Genomic DNA, 19,585 nt, shown 5'->3' on the forward strand with positions numbered 1-19,585 from the left:
GGTTATTGCCGGAAATCATGTAAAAGTGCAACGAAGTGTAAGCAAAACATATATGAATTGGTGTAAAACAAGCATGGAACATAAAATTATAGATACGTTTGCGACATATCAGCCACCTTCTTCGCATCAGAGTAGTTGTGGATGCGGAAGATCTTGTCAACCTTGAGAGCCCATGAGAGGTAGGCTTCGGCGTCATCTTCACCCTTGAACTTTGGCATGTTGAACTTGAGCTTGCCATACATGTTTTCTTCATCCTCCAAGTTCCGTCGGCGAGGTCGCATGCCTTCTTCTCTTGCCACTTGTTGTGATGGGGAGGTATTCCGCGGCCAACCATATCATTGGGTTGACGTTGCACTTGAACACTTGCGTCACTTGGTGCTCGATTATGGTGTTGGCGGCGATCTTGATGAGGTTGTGGAGGTTCTTGATGATGTCCATGATTACTTTCTTCGTCTTGATCACATTCGGAATTTCCTCTTCCATGATGGTTGTGTCGTGGGTGGTTTCGAAGATAACGTCGAGGTTGTTCTTGGTGAGCTTGGTCATGAGCATCAATATGATGTTCGCGATGAGGCACCGGGTCCATGTTGAGGATGACGTTGTCATGAGGTTGGTCGTCACGCCCATATTGGGCATGGCGATCGTGTTGATGGCGGTCATGGAGTTGTGCTTCTTCTTGTTGATGACGCTCATGTGGTCGAGCATGTCGATAAAATTTCCTCGCCTTAAGGATTCTACTGATTGAGACACACACATGATGACTTGCTTGTTGTATCTCAATATGGCCCACTCTGACTCGCTAAACACTTAACCCCGATGCTTTGTAAATCAGATTTACATCACTATGCACAAGACAAGTTGAACCGAGTCATCAGCCGACCTACATATAAGTCTAAATAGTGCGTCCAACATAAACTTGATGACTAACGACAAACTAGTATGAACAACTAAAGTCAACAAAACTACATGTGTTCACCAACTTGTTGGGACTCCAAACTCAGAGTGACGTAGCAAGCATAAATTTCCCCACAAAGGTAACTCCAGGGTTTATATCAAACTCTCGGGAAAAAAATGGTTATATCCTCTATCTTCTTCAAACATACAGAAGAAATAGTTTTGTGTCACCAACTCCACAGAGGTGTTTGTCAGGCACACCGATGTGTATGTAGTACCAAAAAAAGTAAAATAAATTAAATATGAAGTGCAAAGCATTTTTGTATTTTGAATTATAAATAGTGGATGAAAATGAAAGTGCTTGCAAAGTAAAGTAAAATATGTTTCTTATGGATTAAAACGGATCCAGGTTTATGGTTTCACTTGAATTCACTCTCATAAACATGGTGGCATGAATATAGCTACAAATAACAAGTTAAGAGTGGTAGAAAAATAAATGAATTGATTGATACATATTCATATGAACATCACGTTATAGCATAAAAATGATGCAAGCCATCTCACTAGTACTCCCTTGAAAGGGAAAACTCATTCAACCAAGATTAAGAATAAATAATGTATTATCCTAACAACATTGACATGATGTTGACTATCAATATACCATCTCGAACAAACAAGGCTATCCAGACTGTCACTAGACATGAATAGTATAACAAATCACTTACCAATAAATTTGTTGTCACTATCTGCTTGCCAATAAAATTACCATACGGGTAATAGTTTGCTCACAGTTGTCTGGCGTATGATGCATCAGGTTCACATAGTAGCCGCCAAGCATATTTTGCTAGCATTGACAAGCTGAAATAATGAGGATCTCAGAACCCACGTCCTCCTCTCTTCTTGGGAATACACAAATTTTATCACGCAAACCAATGCATCTTCTTATCATTGACATCATCACCCAACCAGAACTATGAAATTACACCCGTTATTTCTTTGCGATTTTTTTTCTTGGAATTGCGTAGTGGCGGACCTAGAACTTTCTAGAAGCCTGGGCAAACATGCCTCCCATGCCATTTTTTGGGACAAAATGCTATAGAACACCATATGATACTAGGCGTGCCGCCACCGCCAAGCCCGGGCGGCCGCCCGGGCTGGAGGGATGGTGGATCCGCCCATGGAATTGCGAATACAAGTAATGCATATGTTGATATTGCTTATGACACTACTTTAAGAAGAACCTACTTAACCGCTGAAAAAGTTTTTTCTTTCCATCCACCGATGATTTTTTTACTCACTCAACCAAATACTAGAACAATCACTTTTATCTGCCCCACGATAGATGGTAGTCCAAGGTATATAAGATAGAACTTCTATCAAAATATCCACAAGTGTGCAAACCTCCTTTGTTACTTCAGTCCAATGTTAGATCTGAAATATACACTAGATTTACCAACACTAGATGCACAATAAATATTTAAGATATCCTTCAAGCACTTTGTAGTAGCATCATCTGCTTTCAATAGATGAGGTATGATTATATCAAAAAAGCAAATGGAAAGGAATTTGCTTTAGGACTCATATGGTGCAATGGTATTTGTGTGTGTTGTTTCATGGAGAGTTTTTGGTGGAAATCCACCTTTACAAAAATACTCTGAAATACTCTCCATCTTCTTAATACTCTATATGGCACTCTCAGGCGCGCAACCGTTGATTTAACGATGCTATGAGGGCTTCCTACAGTTTTCCCGTGTGAACACGACATTGTGTGCTGCCCCTGCGTGAAGCCGTGCATGTTCCCATGTGAGCACGGCGTTGGGCGCGGGGCCGCGGCCTAAGCCCCCCACCAACGCACGAACGAGTTGGATCGCCAGAGTAGGCTGCACTCAGCTCTGCTAGCCGCGTCGCCGAGTATAGTTTGAGAGCATTACTCAATCCAATACTCTACAGCCAAACAGCTAGTTTAGTGAATTTCAGAGGACTTATTCAATTACCGCTTGAAATATACACTCAAAAACCGGGTCAAAACTCACAGGCCAAACGAGGCCTTATAGGTAAATCGTAGCCATCCGTGCTGGCCAGAAAGCGCTGGCTATTTCTGCGTCGTCCGATCGAAATCTGATGGGCGAGACAGAAGTAAAACCCTAGATATCTTGCAGAAATCCGACACGTCCCTCTCTCCTCCACCATCTCGCTCCTCTTTACACAAAACCTCCCACCGCCAACACTCCCCAACCATTAAACCCTAGAAGCCGACCCTCCCCTTCCCCCCGCCGCCGCCGCCTGCAACAGCCACCATGGGCTCGACGAAGTCGTCGAAGAAGCGGAAACCCGTCGCCCCGCCGCCAGAGTCGGACTCCGAGCCGGAGCAGGCGGTCCACGAGGCCGCCGCCGAGGAATCGAACGAAGAGGAGCAGCAGGCGGAGGCCGGAGGCGATGGCGAGGAACAGCAGCAGCAGGAGGAGGCTGTGGGCGAGGGCGAGGAGCAGGAGCAGGAGACGGGCAGTGAGAAAAAGAAGATAAAGCAGAAGAAGGAGAAGGAGGGGTCAGGAATCCTCACGAGCATGCTCTTCTCGGAGCTCCCCATCTCCGGCCTCACTTCCAAGGCCGTCGCGGAGATGAACTACACCCACCTCGCCCAGGTTCGGACTGCCAACCCTCCTGAATTTTAACCTGCTATGAGAATTACTTACTGTACTCGCGCAAGTTGATTGCATTAAGAATTGTGTGCGTTTCCGTGAAACAGTTCAGTGCCTTGGTGCAGGACTCTACTGAATTTAGTAGTATGAATGGCATTTCTGTCGTTAATCGACACCCTTAATCTTTTCTGCTTGCAGATTCAAGCTAGGTCGATACCACACCTGCTGGCAGGAAGGGATGTGATGGGAGCGGCCAAAACGGGCTCAGGAAAGACCCTTGCATTTCTCATACCGGCTATCGAGCTGCTCTATAACCTCCATTTCTCGCCGAGGAATGGAACAGGAGTTATCGTCGTTTGCCCTACAAGGGAGCTTGCCATCCAGGTACGATTACCTGGAGAAATCATGCTTGCTTGCAGTTCAGTTTAGCTGTCGTAACACTGCTCAGGAGTCTACTGTGGCCACGAGTGAAACGATAGAAATATGATGTGCCAACTAAGTTAAGGTTATAGTTTGTTGATAAAGTGGCTTGTACATATAGTGAATGCGGTTATTCATTGTAGTAGTACATTTTAGATTAAACTATGCTTTTGGTGGTCAAGAAAACTGTCTTTTGTTAGTTCTGTTTAATAATATTGGCAAATTAATTATTACTCTAACTAATTGTATTGCCATAATCAACTTTTGAAAGCTTTGCACCTCAGTCACAAGTATTCTTCTTATTTTTGTGGTTCAGACACACAATGTTGCCAAGGAATTGATGAAGAATCACTCGCAAACTCTCGGGTATGTCATTGGTGGCAATGGCCGGAGAACTGAAGCTGAACAGCTTGCAAAGGGGGTCAATCTGTTAGTAGCTACACCAGGCAGGCTGTTGGACCATCTGCAAAACACAAAGGGTTTCATATATAAGAGACTAAAGGTAAATAACTGTTATTCACCACCTTCCTGTAAAAGCATGGGGAAGATTTGTTTGTGTAAGCAATGCAGATATTTGGATTGTCACATGATTCTAAGAGAAATTGATTCACACTTTTAGTGTAGTACATACATGGAGCCATACTGCAGTATTGAACTAGAGTTAAGATCAATTTAGTGCTCATCTGTTCATACTTTGCGTGTTGTAAATGTTAGTGGTTTACATTGAATCATTTTCGTGTCCATTAAATTGGATTCTTGGATGATTATCAGTTAAGACAAGTAATTTGTCTATTTTTTTCCCATTCAACAAAAGATATGGCACATGTTCCGTTTGCAGCAACAGATTTAGCTTTTCACTTGATTTAACGGATATCTACTACCATAGTAGCTTGACTAGACCATCTAAACCTGGTCTTTGCTGAGTTTGTATGACCTAAAAGTGCTAGGCTCAAGCCTGGCTATCACATGCTTGACAATGAAGCTGCTAGTCGTTGACATGGCCGGTCGAACACCTGGACCAGTGCAATGTCCGGTCACTCAGCCCTAGAAATGCAGGATATTGGAAGATTAATTTTGTTGACTACTTCCCTCAAAGTACCCATCTGATATCCTAAAATTGAGATGTGTCCTAACAAACCTGAGCTATAAATTTGTAACTTTAGAAACTTAGCTGACTAGTAGGTTTAACATTGGAAACCATCCTAGCCTCGAAATAAAACAATGGAAGATAACCTATCTTACCTCTAAGCCCTTTTGATCTAGCCACAACTTCCTTTGCCGTTTTCAAGTGGTTGATACTGATGTGTCCACATGACACCGTCTAAGTCAGGATCCCTTGGTATACCCACAAATCTCTGATATACATAATATCTTGTTTTCATGCAATAAAGTAGTAACAGCAATGGCCATGGTTACATGTGTTTGTGTTCTATGCACTTTATCTGCACTTTCTTCATGCATTAACTACATGCTTCATATTATCTTGTTCTGGGGATTATGCTGATATGGGAAAAGGAAATTGTTCACTTCTGTAGCTAAGATTCATACCCATTTTCCTATATTGATTAATATAAATTAATGGAACAGCATAAATATATATTATATTTGTTTTTGAACTTACATGGGCTGCAGTTTGTTGATCTTAAACTTTATAGACCCAAAAAGCTTGACTTGAGGTATAGTAAACCCAACTGGACAACAAGTCCAGCCTAGCTGTTTATTTTAGCAGTGTGTAGCGCTAATGTTAAGCATATGCAATGCTTGCTTGCTTGATTTGTTGTGCCATTGCTTCCTGATTAGTGCAGGAAATGACTCCTTTCCCCCTCTTAATTAGTCTCTCTGACTTCCCTTACCCTATTTTTTGTAGTGTCTTATCATTGATGAAGCTGATCGTATTCTTGAGCAAAACTTCGAGGAAGATATGAAGCAAATATTTAAACGCCTTCCTCTGGTACATTTTCATCTAGCCATTTGACGGTTCTCACTTGATATACATACCACTGTTCATCAATTTTATTGACATTTAACTATTTATTTCTGTTTAATCACTGTGCATGATATACAGAATCGGCAGACTGTTCTTTTTTCCGCAACACAAACTAGGGAGGTTGGTGGATTTGTCATTCAGACCATTTTTGAAGTTGATTCTTGTCGTTTTTCTCTTTACATGAATCAGCTGGTGTTTTGAATCCACAGGTTGAAGAGTTTGCCAAGTTGTCATTTGAGAAAAACGAAGAAAGGAAAGAAAAACCTGTTTATATCTCAGTTGATGATGGTAAATCAAATGTAAGGAACTGGTTCACCAAACTCTTAATCTCTCTATGTTAAGAACTTCTGTAGTCAAATAACAATGATCCTCCTGCAGGCTACTGTGGAAGGCTTACAGCAGGGCTATTGTGTTATCCCTAGCGAGAAGAGGTTCTTGGTTCTATATGCTTTCCTAAAAAAGAAACAGTCTAAGAAGGTCATGGTGTTCTTTTCATCATGTAGTTCAGTAAAGTTCCATGCAGAACTTCTAAATTTTCTCCAGATAGAGTGTGAGGATATCCATGGGAAACAAAAGCAGCAGAAACGAACTACAACATTCTTTAACTTTTGCAAGGCAGAGAAGGGTATCTTATTATGCACTAATGTTGCAGCACGTGGACTTGATATTCCAGACGTGGTGGGTTTTTGTCTTCTATGTTTTAAAACCAGTGGGCCCAATTCTTTTCCCCTTGCTAACTGAATGATAATTGCCCTTGTTTAGGATTATATTGTGCAGTATGATCCTCCAGATGAACCAAAGGTTTGTGATGTGAACTGTCCTAGTTATGTTATGTATTTTTATTGTTTCAATTTGCTGACCCATTCAAATTTGATGTTCAGGATTACATTCACAGAGTTGGTCGTACTGCACGTGGTGAAAAGGGCAAAGGAAGTGCATTATTGTTCTTGTTGCCACAAGAACTAAAATTTCTTATTTACCTGAAGGTAATCAATCTACACAGTAATTTACTTCTCTCTCTCTCTCTCTAAAGTTATAAAAACTATACCATGGTACCTGCAGGCAGCCAAGATTTCTCTCACAGAATATGAGTTCAATAATAAGAATGTGCCAAATTTACAATCACACCTTGTAAGTGCATCTTGTGCAATTATAAATTATTTCCGATTCATTTTTTTAAACACGTTTAGAATTCATAACTCATGTGTTTGAGCAGGAGAATATTGTTGGTGAGAACTACTTCCTAAATCAGTCAGCTAAAGAAGCCTACCGATCCTACATTTTGGCATACAACTCACACGCCATGAAGGACATTTTCAATGTTCATGACCTCGATATGAAGGTACAGTTACTCTTAAGGTTTTTTAAGGCTCAGTTTTTGCTCCCTTTGCACTGCAATTATCCTCTCCATATTTGTTTTCGTTTATCATTATGATCCACTGGGAATGCTAGTCTCTGGTAACATATTTGTCCACTGTCTACCGGCGTAACATGATTTATCACTGCATTTTTCAAATATCTAAGCTAGAAGCAACGGCCTTTGGTTCCCTTGCACTACTCATTGTTATCCTCTCCATGCTATGCGTTTCTTGGACTTGACAATGCTGGTGTGTGGGTCAAGTGTGAGCTTATTTGTCTACTGTCTTATTGGCATTTTACTTTATTTTATCCACTTTACACATTTCCATATATTTTCGCGGTCAAGTAGAGGCGCACTTGATTTTTGGCAGTGTACTTATCCCTGGAAAGCATCTTATGCCTTGGTTTAGAAGTGAGCTTATCCCAGGGAAGTGGCCAGTATTTATAATCCTCACCTTTGTATGAATGGGTGTTTCATAAGCATGAAACTTTAGTTATTTGTGTGTACAGTACAGAGTTTCAGAGTCTGGTAGGAAAATGGATGACTTAAGTATTTCCTTATTATGTGGCAGTCCGTGGCAGCATCATTCTGTTTTAAGAACCCTCCAAAAGTGAATCTCGACTTGGAGAGCAGCGCTTCTAAACGTAGGAAGACGAGGAAAGTGGATGGTGGTGGAAGGAGGCATGGTATCAACGCCGCAAATCCTTACGGAAGGAAAGGAGGTGATGATAACAGGCAATTTGCAAGATTCTAAGTGACCAGTCTCTCAGTCGTTTAAGGTGTCCCAGCGAATCCTTAATATGTTAGTTTGTAAGTCACTTGGCTCTGTAAGATTTTGATAGATAGCCTGATATTATGGCACTGGGGTGTGACTCAATTTTCCTTTGGAATGGATTTACTTTACTAGCGTAATACTTGGATTATTAAGGAACATGAATTGTGTCAGCCTGTTATTGCAAGTGTTGTGGTAATTCAAGAGAGGTTTGCTTCATACTATTTGTTGTGTCCATGTACCAAATGATCAGCACCACCAATGTTGCCTGAACAAAGTATTTTTGAAGTTTGTATTGCGTTATTCAGTTTTACCATGCAACTTTGGGGTGTTTAGTTTCTCAGCTGCACAGGCATATGGTACATATATTGTGAACTGTTTACTTGTACAACTACAAAACTCTGAACCACAGCTCTGCTACAAACCATCATCTATATTCAGTTATTTGTTCTTATTATTGCACATGTGTTTGCTAACTAGCTTGTGCTAACTCTGTGTTTCGACCTGGGTGGGTCGCCACATGGTCTTTTCGAAGCAGAGCAGCCTCTCCCCCTCCTTGGACACGTCCATCCGGACCTCCCAATGCAGAGACTTTGCTATCCTCTCGATCTCTTCGGCAGTCTCCCTGTCTTCTCGGACGATCATCTTCCCCTCTGGCCTCAGTATCCGGTCTACTTCGGCGACCACTAGCCTCAGCTTGCACCTGCAACGAAGCCATGTTTACTCAATGCCTGTTCAGTCTTGGCAAGTAAAGATGATCTGCATCTGACCTGTCCTTGAGCTTGGAGAAGAGATGGTCGGCGTGGACGAGATCGTACGACCTCGGGTACGTGCTGAAGGACTCGCACCAGTCGTGGTACACCCCGAACAGTCCGCGCTCGTAGATGATGGGCAGCGTGTCCGGCGAGTCCACCGGCACGATGTTCATCACCCACACCTTCATGTCCCGCAGCGCCGCCGCGAATCTGATTGACGCCGACATGTTGTCAGTGCTCCTCGATCGACACAGCACAAGCAGGAAGGAGTTGATGCAGCTTACCCGCCGTAGACGGACCGCATGTCCATGACGTTCCTGACGTTGCTCCAGTCGATGCCCATGCCGGTGAGGTACGAGCTGTTCACGGCCTTCCTCCAGTGCTCCGTGTCCGCGGCGAAGTCGTCTGGCGCGGGCTTGCCGTAGACGCCGACCTGGCTGTCGCTCAGCCAGTAGGGTGCCGTCGTCAGCCTCTCCGGCCACTGCTCCGGCCACCGCGAGCCTCGCGCCGCCGACTCGGTGGGCACTTTGTGCATGCACGACTGCAGCGTTATGTTCCTGTGATGCAACTGCAAGCGTCAGAGCAAGTAATTCTACACCAAGTTAGAGAGATCGAGTGTGCTGGCAATGAATGGATACCATGCGGCGTCGGGGTTGTCGGACTCCTCGCACAGCGGCGGCTCCGGGTGGCTCCTCTTGCCGTAGCACTCGTTGCTGGACGGCTTCTTGAAGATGACCAAGGCGGTCTGATCCACCGTGTCGCTGGTCCTCGTCACCATCTCCCAGCACATGGACTTGGTGAGCGCGGCCATGGCCTGCCAGATCCCGACGTTCTCCTCGTCCTTCCGGTACACCGGCGTCGCCGACCACACGAAGAGGCCGCCGGGGCGGAGCAGCCGGTTCGCCTCCAGCAGAAGCTTGCCCCCCTCGATGTGCCACGGCACGCGGCACCGCGCGCAGTGCACGACGTCGAAGGCGCCGCCGGGGTACGGGAGCCGCTTGGTGCCCATGACGGCGGAGATGGCCGGGATGCCGCGCTCCAGCGCGAACTGCACCTGCGCCTCGTGCTCGTCCTTGGGCGCGAACGACATGGTCAGCGCGTCCTTGTCGAAGAGGTACCCGCCGAAGCTCGCCACGCCGCAGCCCACGTCCAGCACCACGCGGCTGCGCGTGCCCCACGCCACCGCCGGGAGCGCCTCCTGGATCACGTCGATGTAGTGCGACGCCCCGTTGAGGAACTGCGTGCCCCCGCCCGGGAATGACAGGTGCTCGCCGTCGCCGGAGACCCTCACCCAGTTCTGGTGCCCCTTGTACGAAGCCAGCTTCGTGTACGGCACGTTGTTGTACCAGATCGTGTCGCGGCTGCGCGGCCACGGGATCGGCCGGCGGTACCCCTCCGGCAGCGGCACCAGGCACGACGGCTCCGGGGACGGGCAGTGCCGCTCGCGGTGCTCGTAGTGCTTGGTGCTCCGCAGCCGCTTGATGGCCGCCTCGTTGTCCAGGCACGGGATGTAGTCCGCGCCGGTGCTCGCGTTGCAGAGCTTCCACACGTACGACGACTCCTCCGTCGACGTCTCGCCGACCACGACGTTGCCGTTGCTGTCCTTGCTGCTGCTACTGCGCGAGCGCGCCTTCTTCTTCTCCTCGCTCGACTCCGTGGCCTGTGACGGGAACGTGCCGTTCTGCGCCGCCGTTGTCGTCGTCTCGTTCAGAAGCTCTGCTTGTCCGCTCGGTAGCAGCTCCACCGTTTCTTTGTCCCCGCCCGTCACCGGCTCGGTCACCGGCTTCTCTTCGCCTTCGGTGGTGGTCGTGGTACTGTTCGTCGGAACCATCCCGGCTTCTTGAGATATCGTGTCATCTAGCGCTGCAGATGTCTGGTTCTTGGGCGCATCGTTCTGGTCCACGGAAGAAGTTTGGTTGTTCGATGCAGCCGTGTCGTCGCTGGTGACGACCTTGTCGCCGTTCTGGTCACCGTCCAGGTTGCCGTTACGGTCGTCGAAGGCCGTCTGGTTCTTCGCCGTGCCGTCGTCGCCGGCATCTTTTGCGTAGGCCGGCGTCTCTTCAGCGCTGCTCTTGTCGGTGATGTTGTCAGGCTGACCGCCGGCCTCCTCCTTTTTCTCCGTCGGCGCCGCCTCGTTGTTCTTCTCGTCCTGGCCGCCGGTCTCCGCAGTGTCCGGGGACGCCTTGTCGGAGCTCTTATCAACCTGGTCACCGGTGTTCGTCGTGTCTCGTGGCGCCTCCACCGTGTTCTTGTCGCCGCCCTTCTGATCCGTGCCTGTCGCCGCATCCTCCGCGCTCTTATCTGTCTGGACACCGGTCGTGGCCTCCTCCGTGCCACTGTTGGCTTTCTTGTCAGTATCATCTGGCCTCGCCACGTCGCCGCCTTCCGTCATGCCGCTCTCGTCGGAGAATGTCACGTTCGTGGACGGCGATTCGCCAGCCCCGGCGACGGGGGTGCCATTGGAAGCGGCATCCGTCAGCTCGACAACCACGGTGCCGCTCTGGTCGACGGCAGCCTCCGTCGTTTGCACGGCGCCACCGTCGTCATCTTTCTTGTTGATGTCCCCGGCTGCGGCGTCGCCCGTCCGCGCCGTATCGCCGGGACCGTCGTCCTCCTCCTTGCTGGCATTCTCTGTCGTTTGCGGCGTGTCGCCTTCACCGCTGCCTCCTCCTTGCCGGCGTTCACCGTCGTCGGTGCCGGCGGCATCCTCCGTCGTTTGCCCTGCGCCACTGTCGTCGTCTTTCTTGCCGGTGTCCCCGGCGGCGAAGTCGCCCGTCCGAGTGGTATCTCCGGGACCGTCCTCCTCCTCCTTGCCAGCATTCTTTGTTGTCTGCGGCGCGTCGCCGTTAGCGCCTTCATTGACTACGCTGCGGGTCATGTCGGCGGGCATGTCCTCGTCGGAGCTGTTCTCGGACGACACGCTCATGGCGACGTTGCTCGTGGTCGTGGACGCCATCATCCACGCGCCCACGAGGCAGAGCCCCACGAACAGGATGATGGTGGCGCTCGCGCAGGACGAAGCTGGACGCCGTGCGCCGCCCCCACCGCCACCGCCACCGCTGATATCTAGCGGCAGCCTCTGGTACCGATCTCGATCAAACAGCGGCATCTTCCCCTATAGGTCCCCTTCCAGCTAGATCATGCACTATGCCTAGCTTACCAGAAAACCAATATTAAGCACGCACAAACTGGCATTGGCTGCAAATGCCATTGCCAAGAAACAACACGAGATGTGTCGACTGAACACACAACGAAAACAGTGAGAAGAACAGCAGCAATATACATTCCGATCGGCAACGCACCTGATCTTTGAACACGATGATGAATCCCCGAAAAATCAGCGACTCCGGTTCCGGCGTCGGATCGTCGGATAAGGCGAGAATGGCGCCTCCTTTTGGCCGCAAATTATATATCGATCGATGTTGAGCTTGGCGCTCTTTGCTTGGGCTTGGGAAAGACTATACCGATCAATAATCAAATTAGGGTCAAATCGATCTACCCCTCTTTCTATTTCCCATCAAGAAGCAATGGAGCATGCAAAGCAAGCAAGCAAGCACGCTGCACGCATGTATGCATCTCATTTTTCTTTTATTGGGTTGATTGGGTGGAGGGGAAAGGATGATTAGGCGCGAAGTGAGGAGAAAAAGGGGTGACCACGAACACCACTCGCTCCGGCCATTGTGGCACCGTCGCCAACTCGCCAGCGTGTGTATCTCTTCTTCTTTTGGCGATAGTGTGTAAGTCTGTTCGTGCATGCAAAACAAAGATAAATTGGGGCAAGTTTCTCGCTCGGTCTTGCTAATCTCAGTCCACGACTCACATGTTTGAAGTGGAGAAGTTTTCAAAAGGAAACATTAGATCGTGGATTTTCAAACTAAAAAATCATGGAGCAGTTTTTGAAGAACCAAAATGTTTGCACCTAATCCATTTCGGCAATGTGCTTGCCACCCTGCCCACCCTGTCTGAGCCTGAGACAGAAATGGGTTTATTCAGGGACATCCCGTGCATGGCCCACCTTATCTATCTTTGCCTATTTTACAGATTTTGTTTAGTTATTAGATCTAAATTTCAAAACTTAAAACTTCCTTAGATTTTGAACCAGATGGAAACCGTTTGAATATTCGAGTTCTAGTGAAGGCCAATATTGAATGTGTATTGATAATTTTCAAACATCGGCGTGAAAAATTTCTTTGAAACAATTTGCTTCAGTTTGTTTCAAACTTGGTTCATGAGAGTTAAAAAATATTTGGCAATTGTCTTAGAGTTCAATTCGGAGATGCAATTTCCCGTGTATAGTTTTATCGAGTTCTATTATGCATCATCATGTTTCAATGTGTTTCAAAATTAGAATTTTAAATTTTGTTGAAACTACCTTTTAGGGTTGCTTAAGAAATATCACTGGAAGAAAATACAAATTTAAATGAATTGTTAATCTGATATATTTCCCGGTAAATGTGGCTCTTTTAAATCCAACAGTAGAAATTAAATTTATGTATTAAAAAATAAGAGAGATGATACTAGTCCAGGATAGGCTACATGCAAACATTTCATTGATGTGCCAATCTCAAAACAAACACACATTGGACTAAACGGTGAATACGTGCACGAGACCTCGTGTGCACGAAACAAACACCCTCTCGCCTGAGACCACCATATACTGTCATCTAGAGTTGACTGTCCAACTATAGCGAGCACACATCATCCAAGTATCGGTCAACCACTTGGCCAAGACCAGCCATCTATTTGAACTCAAGTTTTTTTTTTTTGCGAATAGGACACTGGCATTAAAAGAAACACCGAACAGTACAAAGCAGCTCAAGAAAAACGAAAATTACAACGAGATCCTTGAGAAGCCCTTCATCTTCAACCTCCAGACCGTGTCGACGGCGCGCCGCCGCTGCCGCTCCTCCCTGAGCCAGCCTGACGTTGTTGGTTGCGGACGGGAAGTCGCCGAACGGGTCGAAAAGACCACATCCGTCCCGGAGACGAAGAAGTAGGATGAATTGCCGATGAAGCTCCTTGACGATCCGAAGATCCCCACGGCCAGACGAAATCCTCGAAGACCACACCATACCCACAAGCTTCTCGACGTAGCCGTCAAGATGGGGTTGAAGCCGGGGAAATATTATTGCACGAGGCGCCACCACCACCACCTGAGCGCCGCCCCTACAAACAAAAACCCTAAAAACGGGGAACGAAGCTCCTAAAACTAGGAAACGAGCCCTCCCGCCGACGAGAGCCGCGATCTGCCCCACCTCCATGGCCCGAAGGCCACAGAGGCGGCCAGATCGGAGGCGGCCGCCGACGGGAGGCAGAGAACCCTAATCGCCTGAGGTGAAACCTCACGAGCGAAGATAGTATTGTGTCAGCTCCCGCTCCGAGGCCAGGGCTTGGCTTTCGACAACCAGGTTGCCGACGCACTTGTCAAGGAATCATTGAAAGGAGGCCCGCGCCGCCAACAGGCGTTGCTGCAAGTAAGAAGGAGGCGCAGGAAGCACAGACCCGACATCGACGCTCTCCTCGCCGGTGACGGGGAACTCCTGCGAGCGGCGGCATGTCTCCTGCTTGCCCTGATCGCCGCCTGGAGGAGAGGCTCCAGGCGTCGGCCGAAGAGGCGACGGGGAGCGTTTGACTCCACCGGCATCAGATGACTCGGGGGCGGGATGCTCCAGAGTCGTCTGGTCCTCACCAGCCAGAGGCCCCTCTGCCATCAAGGTCTTCTCCGAGGGCGCACCAGTCCCCCTTGCGGCGTCATGTATAGCCATCTAATGATGTATAGCCAGGGAAGGATCCTTCCCCCGTTAGTCAACATTTACATATTGTAGTTTCTGTCCATGAGTTCTATTTGTAAGAAAACTGGTACGATGATTGACGGCTGATCATTTTGATTGATAGTGTAGTGAGTTATGTAGATTTTGGTTAGCGCTGACTGGCACATAGTTATGGCGGCATACTTTTCTTATTGCTCCAACTATAATATTGTCCGATCAGCTAAAGGCACTTATTGGTCCGTGTGTTCTCATCAACTCAGTCCATCTCAAAACTTGCTTATGATTTTAAATACACTTGTCCAGTGAGTGCACTTGTCTCCATACATGCCCTCTCTACTGACTTTTGTCATTCACATTTTGCTCTCTTCAACTTGGTTTTCCGCACTATCATTTCCATGATGAGCACAGACCATGTAGGGAGCTTGGAGTTTCTTGTTAACTTTGACAGCTATCAATGATTCTGACATTTTAAATCCTCTAATATACAGTCTTTCAGTATGCATAGTTAGTTAATCTCCTGCAGTCTTGCTGCAGTGGGAACTAATTTAGAACCTGAAACCCAAGCTGCTTTACATGAACAATGCAAAGTCGAGGTTTATAAAAATGATCTTTAGAATAATATGTTATATAATTTATTTTGTATCATCAACTGGTCATTGACTGGTACACTATGACTCGTCACGAAGTCCACCTGTCTGTTTCTGCATATTTTTCTTCCTATTAGGAATGCGTATTGTACTAAACCTAATTTATAGTTCTGTTCTGCCTACTGGTCAATTTCTGCAACATAATTTCGATTAGTTTGTGACACTATATGTGTGGGCTATAAAAGGTGGATTCACTTAGGCACCACTTGTTATTTGCTTCTAATTATTTTCAATGCCTCACACCTCTTGCACATGCGCATAAAATAAAAAAATGTAAAGCTTGCAAATCTGCAAGTCCACTGAATAGTCTGAATCTCAGAAAAACAGAAAAGGAAGAAAAACAAAAGGAAACTGCAGATTCACTGTGATGTAAACTGTATCATGCCATAGTGGATTAATTCTGAAACTCGCATCAGTGACAAGGTCAACTGCTTAAAGGCATAAAGGAATGCTAGTGCCTGTCAGCCTGAAGAGAAATACCGCTGTGGCTGACAGAAATGAAGAATTCTTTTTATGCATATCCTGGTCTGCTCCTCATTGTCTGTAACTATTAAGTCACTTGGTGGCGTCACATATTTTGTTTTTACTCGAGTACTTACAACAATTCTTCCTTCATCTCAGGTTTTTCATAAATAGCTCCTGGATAAGACATGTTGGGCGGTTCGATGCCAAGGGTGGAAAGATAGGGTGAGGCATTGATACATTGTCTGTTTACATGATAGCGAGCAGATCTTTTGACTATAAGCCACAATTTTCATTTTCCCTCTTTTTGAAATGCCATGTTTCTCTCTAATATTGTAAACATTGCAGATTTGTTGGTCTGTTCAGTTCCTGCGTGGGTCATATGAGCTTCTATCATGGATTTTGCAAAGCAGAAGGAAAGTAGGAAACAGGTCATGATATCATACATCATTTTTGAAAACACAGATTCTTTTATGGAAAAAATGAATTCCAAATGTACTACGTGTGGAAAGTGGAGTTACTGTGGCGGGGTGGCAGCAATTGTGCCATGCCCGTCCCCAGGCTGATCAGAAAGCCAGTGTAACCCTAGACGATGCTTTGCCACAGTTACTATCAAGGTAACCACTGAGATGTTCTTATTTTGCATGTACATAAGTAGAGCGCTTACCTCATCTCCTGGTCATGTGAAAATCTACATGGGTGAAACAAGGGTCTGACGTGGTAATATCGTAAGAGGTACCCGAACAACCAGGATGACTTGCCCATGAAACCGGGTGCTGCTCTCGATTGCCATGGTGGCACCAAGAGCTAAGCTCCAATGAGGCATAGAGGCAAATCATGCCAGGCTATCGAAGATGGCCTCCTACCTCCATGTAAGACATCACTTCTGCATGTACATAAGTAGGGTGGTTACCTCATCCCCAGTCTTGTGAATTCTGTGAGCCACTCCGAGTAAACAAGCGTAAGTCTAACATGGATACTGTACGAGGTACTCAGGTAACCAGGCTGACTTTCCCATGAAACCAGGTGCCGCTCTTGCAGCGCCACGGGCATCGAGAGCTCAGCTCCAAAGAGGTTCACAATCATTTCTTGTACCAGCAGAAAAGCCTCATTGCAAGGAAAATCTCAAAGTGTGCCTTTTGAGGGTTTAAGTTCAGATAGAATGTATCATGTCAACTGTGGATGTCTCCTTCCAAAAATTGATACCTTTCTGGGAGCAAATCTTTGTGTTTATGGTATATCCCTTTCCTTGAAAAGAGAGAGATCAACAGAGAAATAGTTGAAGCTTCAAGCGACATGCTTTTCCCATCAACTCGGGAAATATAATTGATGGCCCTGACTATTTCACCTTTTTTCAATAACTTTCTGATAATAATATTTAGCATACGAGAGTTGGAAGCACAACCACTCCTCTCCATTGATGAAAATATACTGTCAGCTTCTTCTACCAATCCTTTTTCTATAAGGTTTGACATCATCGTGGTGTAGGTTATAACATCAGGTACCAATCCCTTGACTGGTATTGCAGCAAACAAAATCTTAGCTTGCTCTATTCTTCCAACTTTAAACATTGCATCAATTATAATAGTGAGAGTTCTAATATCAAACTTAAGGTTCATTGCTCGCAACTTGTCGAACAGCATGACTGCTTCATCTGCACAACCATTTTTGCAAAGCCCGCCGAGAATTACATTGTATGTACCAATGGAAAATCTCACTCCACTTTTGATCATCTCATGGAATTTTTCCTTTGCAGCAACGGTTCTACCAGCCTTGAATAATCCATCCATTATGATGTTATAAGTAAGAGTATCCTGTTTAGCTGACATACCTGACATTTCTTTGAACAGAGTCAACGCTGCATCCACCATTCCAGCTTTAAAGTATCCATCAATAAGTGTACTGTACGTAATTGTACCAGGCTCAATGCCAACCGATACCATATCATCATGTACTCTGGATGCTTTCTGCATCTTGCCAACTAAGCAGTATCCATCAACCAGTGAATTGAATGTGATAACATCGGGCTTCTCACCTATATGTATCATAAAGTTAAAGATATCTTGTGCACCTGTCACCCTTCCTTCTTTGCATAGGCTGTTTATTATTGAGTTGAAGAACATAATGCCAGGATAAGGGATGCCTTTTTCCTTCATTTCATGAAGCAATTCTTTAGCTCTCACCAAATCGCCATGTGTACAATAACCCTGAATCAGGCAGCTGTAAGTCGGTATATTCGGTGGTACCCCCATATGAATCATCTGGTTGAATTGTTGAATAGCATCATTCATCCTACCCTTTCTGCAATACACATATATCATGGCTAAATAGGTCACCACATCCGGCTTGACTCCCTGCTTCTGCATGTCTTGAAAGATAAGAAAAGTCTCATCCACCAATCCACACTTAGCATGTGCATTGATCAATATGTTGAAAACATATTGGTTAGGTACGACACCTTCTCCCACTATCAAGTTGTAGAGATTATTCATATCAACAAGGCGTCCTTGTGTAGCGTACCCATGAAGCATAGTAGAGTATGCCACGATATTAGGTTTGAGGCCCTTGAGAATCCCACAATCCAGAATTTGTCTAGCTTCTTTGCTTCTTCCACGCTTGCATAACACATGAATAATCGAGCTATATGTCACCACATTAGGAACAACGCCCTGCTGCACCATTTCATGGAATAGGTTGCTTGCCGTGCTGAGTTTACCCTCCTTTAAGAATCCATGGATAACCGTGGTATATGACACCACGTCAGGGGAGCAGCCAGCTTCTTGTTTTGCCATCATCCGGAGCAGGTCGAGTGCATCCTGGCTCCTGCTAGCATCACATAAACCCTTGAAAACCGTGTTGTATGAGATGGCATTAGGCACGCAGCCCAGATGCGGCATCCTGTGAAGCAGCACGTCCGCAGCCTCATCTGTCCGCTTTGCCTGGCAGAGGACCTTGAGGAGGGTGTTGACGATAAGGTTATTTGCCTTGAGTCCCGCCCTGAGGAAGCGGCAGAAGAAGGCAAGCGCTAGGTCTGGGTGCCGCGCGCGGCAGCAAGAGTTGTCGAGCAGGATGCCGTATGTGTGGACTGTGGGCGACGCCACAGGTGGGCCATGGCCTCGGGACATGCGGCTGAAGAGGGCGACGGTGAGCGAGAGGCCGTCGCTGCAGGCAGCGGAGGCCGGCGCGCGGACGAGAGCGGCGAGAAAGCCGTTGAGGGCGCGCTCCGGGACTGGAGTGGCCTGCAGCAGCAATTCGTCGAACAGGTTGTGCGCGTCCTCAGGGCTGAGCGTCCCGGAGCGGACGCGCGCCGTGGCGGCGGCAAGGGCAATGTGGGGAGGCCGGTGTGTGAGCAGCGAGGTGGAGGAGGAGCGCCGGAGGAGGTGGAGGAGGGCTTGCGCTGGTTCGCCGTGCCCGTGCGCCATCCTGCTCTAGAGCGATGTGCTTCGGCCGGCGACTGGTGCGGCCAACCGCTGCTCTCAAAACTGTCTATCGAAGCGGGCGAAAGACACAAGTCGTCTTCAGTTAACACTGTCGTGTTTCTTCAGTAACAAGTGTCGCGTTTTTCAGAGAACCCACAGTAGACGCGTTCCGTTCTTCTCCGGCGAACGAGTCCACGGTAGAGCGAGCCATTAGTACCAGAAGATGCGCACCACCACCAGCTCCAACTCTCTCTTTTGTTCCGCATCAATCCAACGCCCAGATTCATCGCTACTGTCACTTTAAAATTCGTGCAGAAATCCATCTACAGGAATCAGCGCTGTCCTTTGCTCCAGTCTCAGTTAAAATTGTTTCACCCGATTTCAACTCAGAATTCAAATTCAGTTTTGTTCCCTGGTTCAAATCCAAATGATTTAAAACTACACCTAAACAATTCCAAT

General features: G+C 46.9%; 3 protein-coding genes across 3 annotated transcripts; 1 reads left to right on the forward strand and 2 right to left on the reverse strand.

The window, feature by feature from the left end:
* The first annotated feature begins 3,099 nt into the window (after positions 1-3,099).
* LOC127299664 (DEAD-box ATP-dependent RNA helicase 27) lies at positions 3,100-8,296 on the forward strand. Its single transcript, XM_051329670.2, has 12 exons — positions 3,100-3,536; positions 3,732-3,917; positions 4,270-4,455; positions 5,821-5,904; positions 6,019-6,060; positions 6,150-6,239; positions 6,319-6,618; positions 6,703-6,741; positions 6,822-6,926; positions 7,003-7,071; positions 7,157-7,282; positions 7,872-8,296. The coding sequence occupies exons 1-12, from the start codon at positions 3,192-3,194 to the stop codon at positions 8,052-8,054; spliced, it is 1,755 nt and encodes a 584-aa protein (XP_051185630.1). The 5' UTR covers positions 3,100-3,191; the 3' UTR covers positions 8,055-8,296.
* Positions 8,297-8,419: 123 nt separating this feature from the next.
* On the reverse strand, positions 8,420-11,936 carry LOC127299663 (probable methyltransferase PMT24). Its single transcript, XM_051329669.2, has 4 exons — positions 9,466-11,936; positions 9,112-9,384; positions 8,843-9,037; positions 8,420-8,775 (listed from the first exon to the last, which is right to left on the reverse strand). The coding sequence occupies exons 1-4, from the start codon at positions 11,934-11,936 to the stop codon at positions 8,559-8,561; spliced, it is 3,156 nt and encodes a 1,051-aa protein (XP_051185629.1). The 3' UTR covers positions 8,420-8,558.
* A 4,906-nt stretch (positions 11,937-16,842) lies between these two features.
* On the reverse strand, positions 16,843-19,129 carry LOC127303498 (uncharacterized). The gene has a single exon (XM_051334223.1). It carries the CDS (start codon positions 19,127-19,129, stop codon positions 16,880-16,882), a length of 2,250 nt encoding a protein of 749 aa, XP_051190183.1. The 3' UTR covers positions 16,843-16,879.
* Positions 19,130-19,585: the final 456 nt, after the last annotated feature.

This window comes from Lolium perenne, chromosome 5, assembly GCF_019359855.2.
Source record: "Lolium perenne isolate Kyuss_39 chromosome 5, Kyuss_2.0, whole genome shotgun sequence".
Classification (NCBI taxonomy): domain Eukaryota; kingdom Viridiplantae; phylum Streptophyta; class Magnoliopsida; order Poales; family Poaceae; genus Lolium; species Lolium perenne.

Bases quoted from the DNA above. Each gene is read 5' to 3' on its own strand.
- LOC127299664 (XM_051329670.2), top strand. From the start codon at position 3,192: ATGGGCTCGACGAAGTCGTCGAAGAAGCGGAAACCCGTCGCCCCGCCG. The intron at 6,061-6,149 runs GTTGGTGGATTT...TTGAATCCACAG, and splicing joins CCGCAACACAAACTAGGGAG to GTTGAAGAGTTTGCCAAGTT. The intron at 6,240-6,318 runs GTAAGGAACTGG...ATCCTCCTGCAG, and splicing joins TTGATGATGGTAAATCAAAT to GCTACTGTGGAAGGCTTACA.
- LOC127299663 (XM_051329669.2), bottom strand. From the start codon at position 11,936: ATGCCGCTGTTTGATCGAGATCGGTACCAGAGGCTGCCGCTAGATATC. The intron at 9,385-9,465 runs GTATCCATTCAT...GTTGCATCACAG, and splicing joins GACAACCCCGACGCCGCATG to GAACATAACGCTGCAGTCGT. The intron at 8,776-8,842 runs GTCAGATGCAGA...GCTTCGTTGCAG, and splicing joins TTCTCCAAGCTCAAGGACAG to GTGCAAGCTGAGGCTAGTGG.
- LOC127303498 (XM_051334223.1), bottom strand. From the start codon at position 19,129: ATGGCGCACGGGCACGGCGAACCAGCGCAAGCCCTCCTCCACCTCCTC.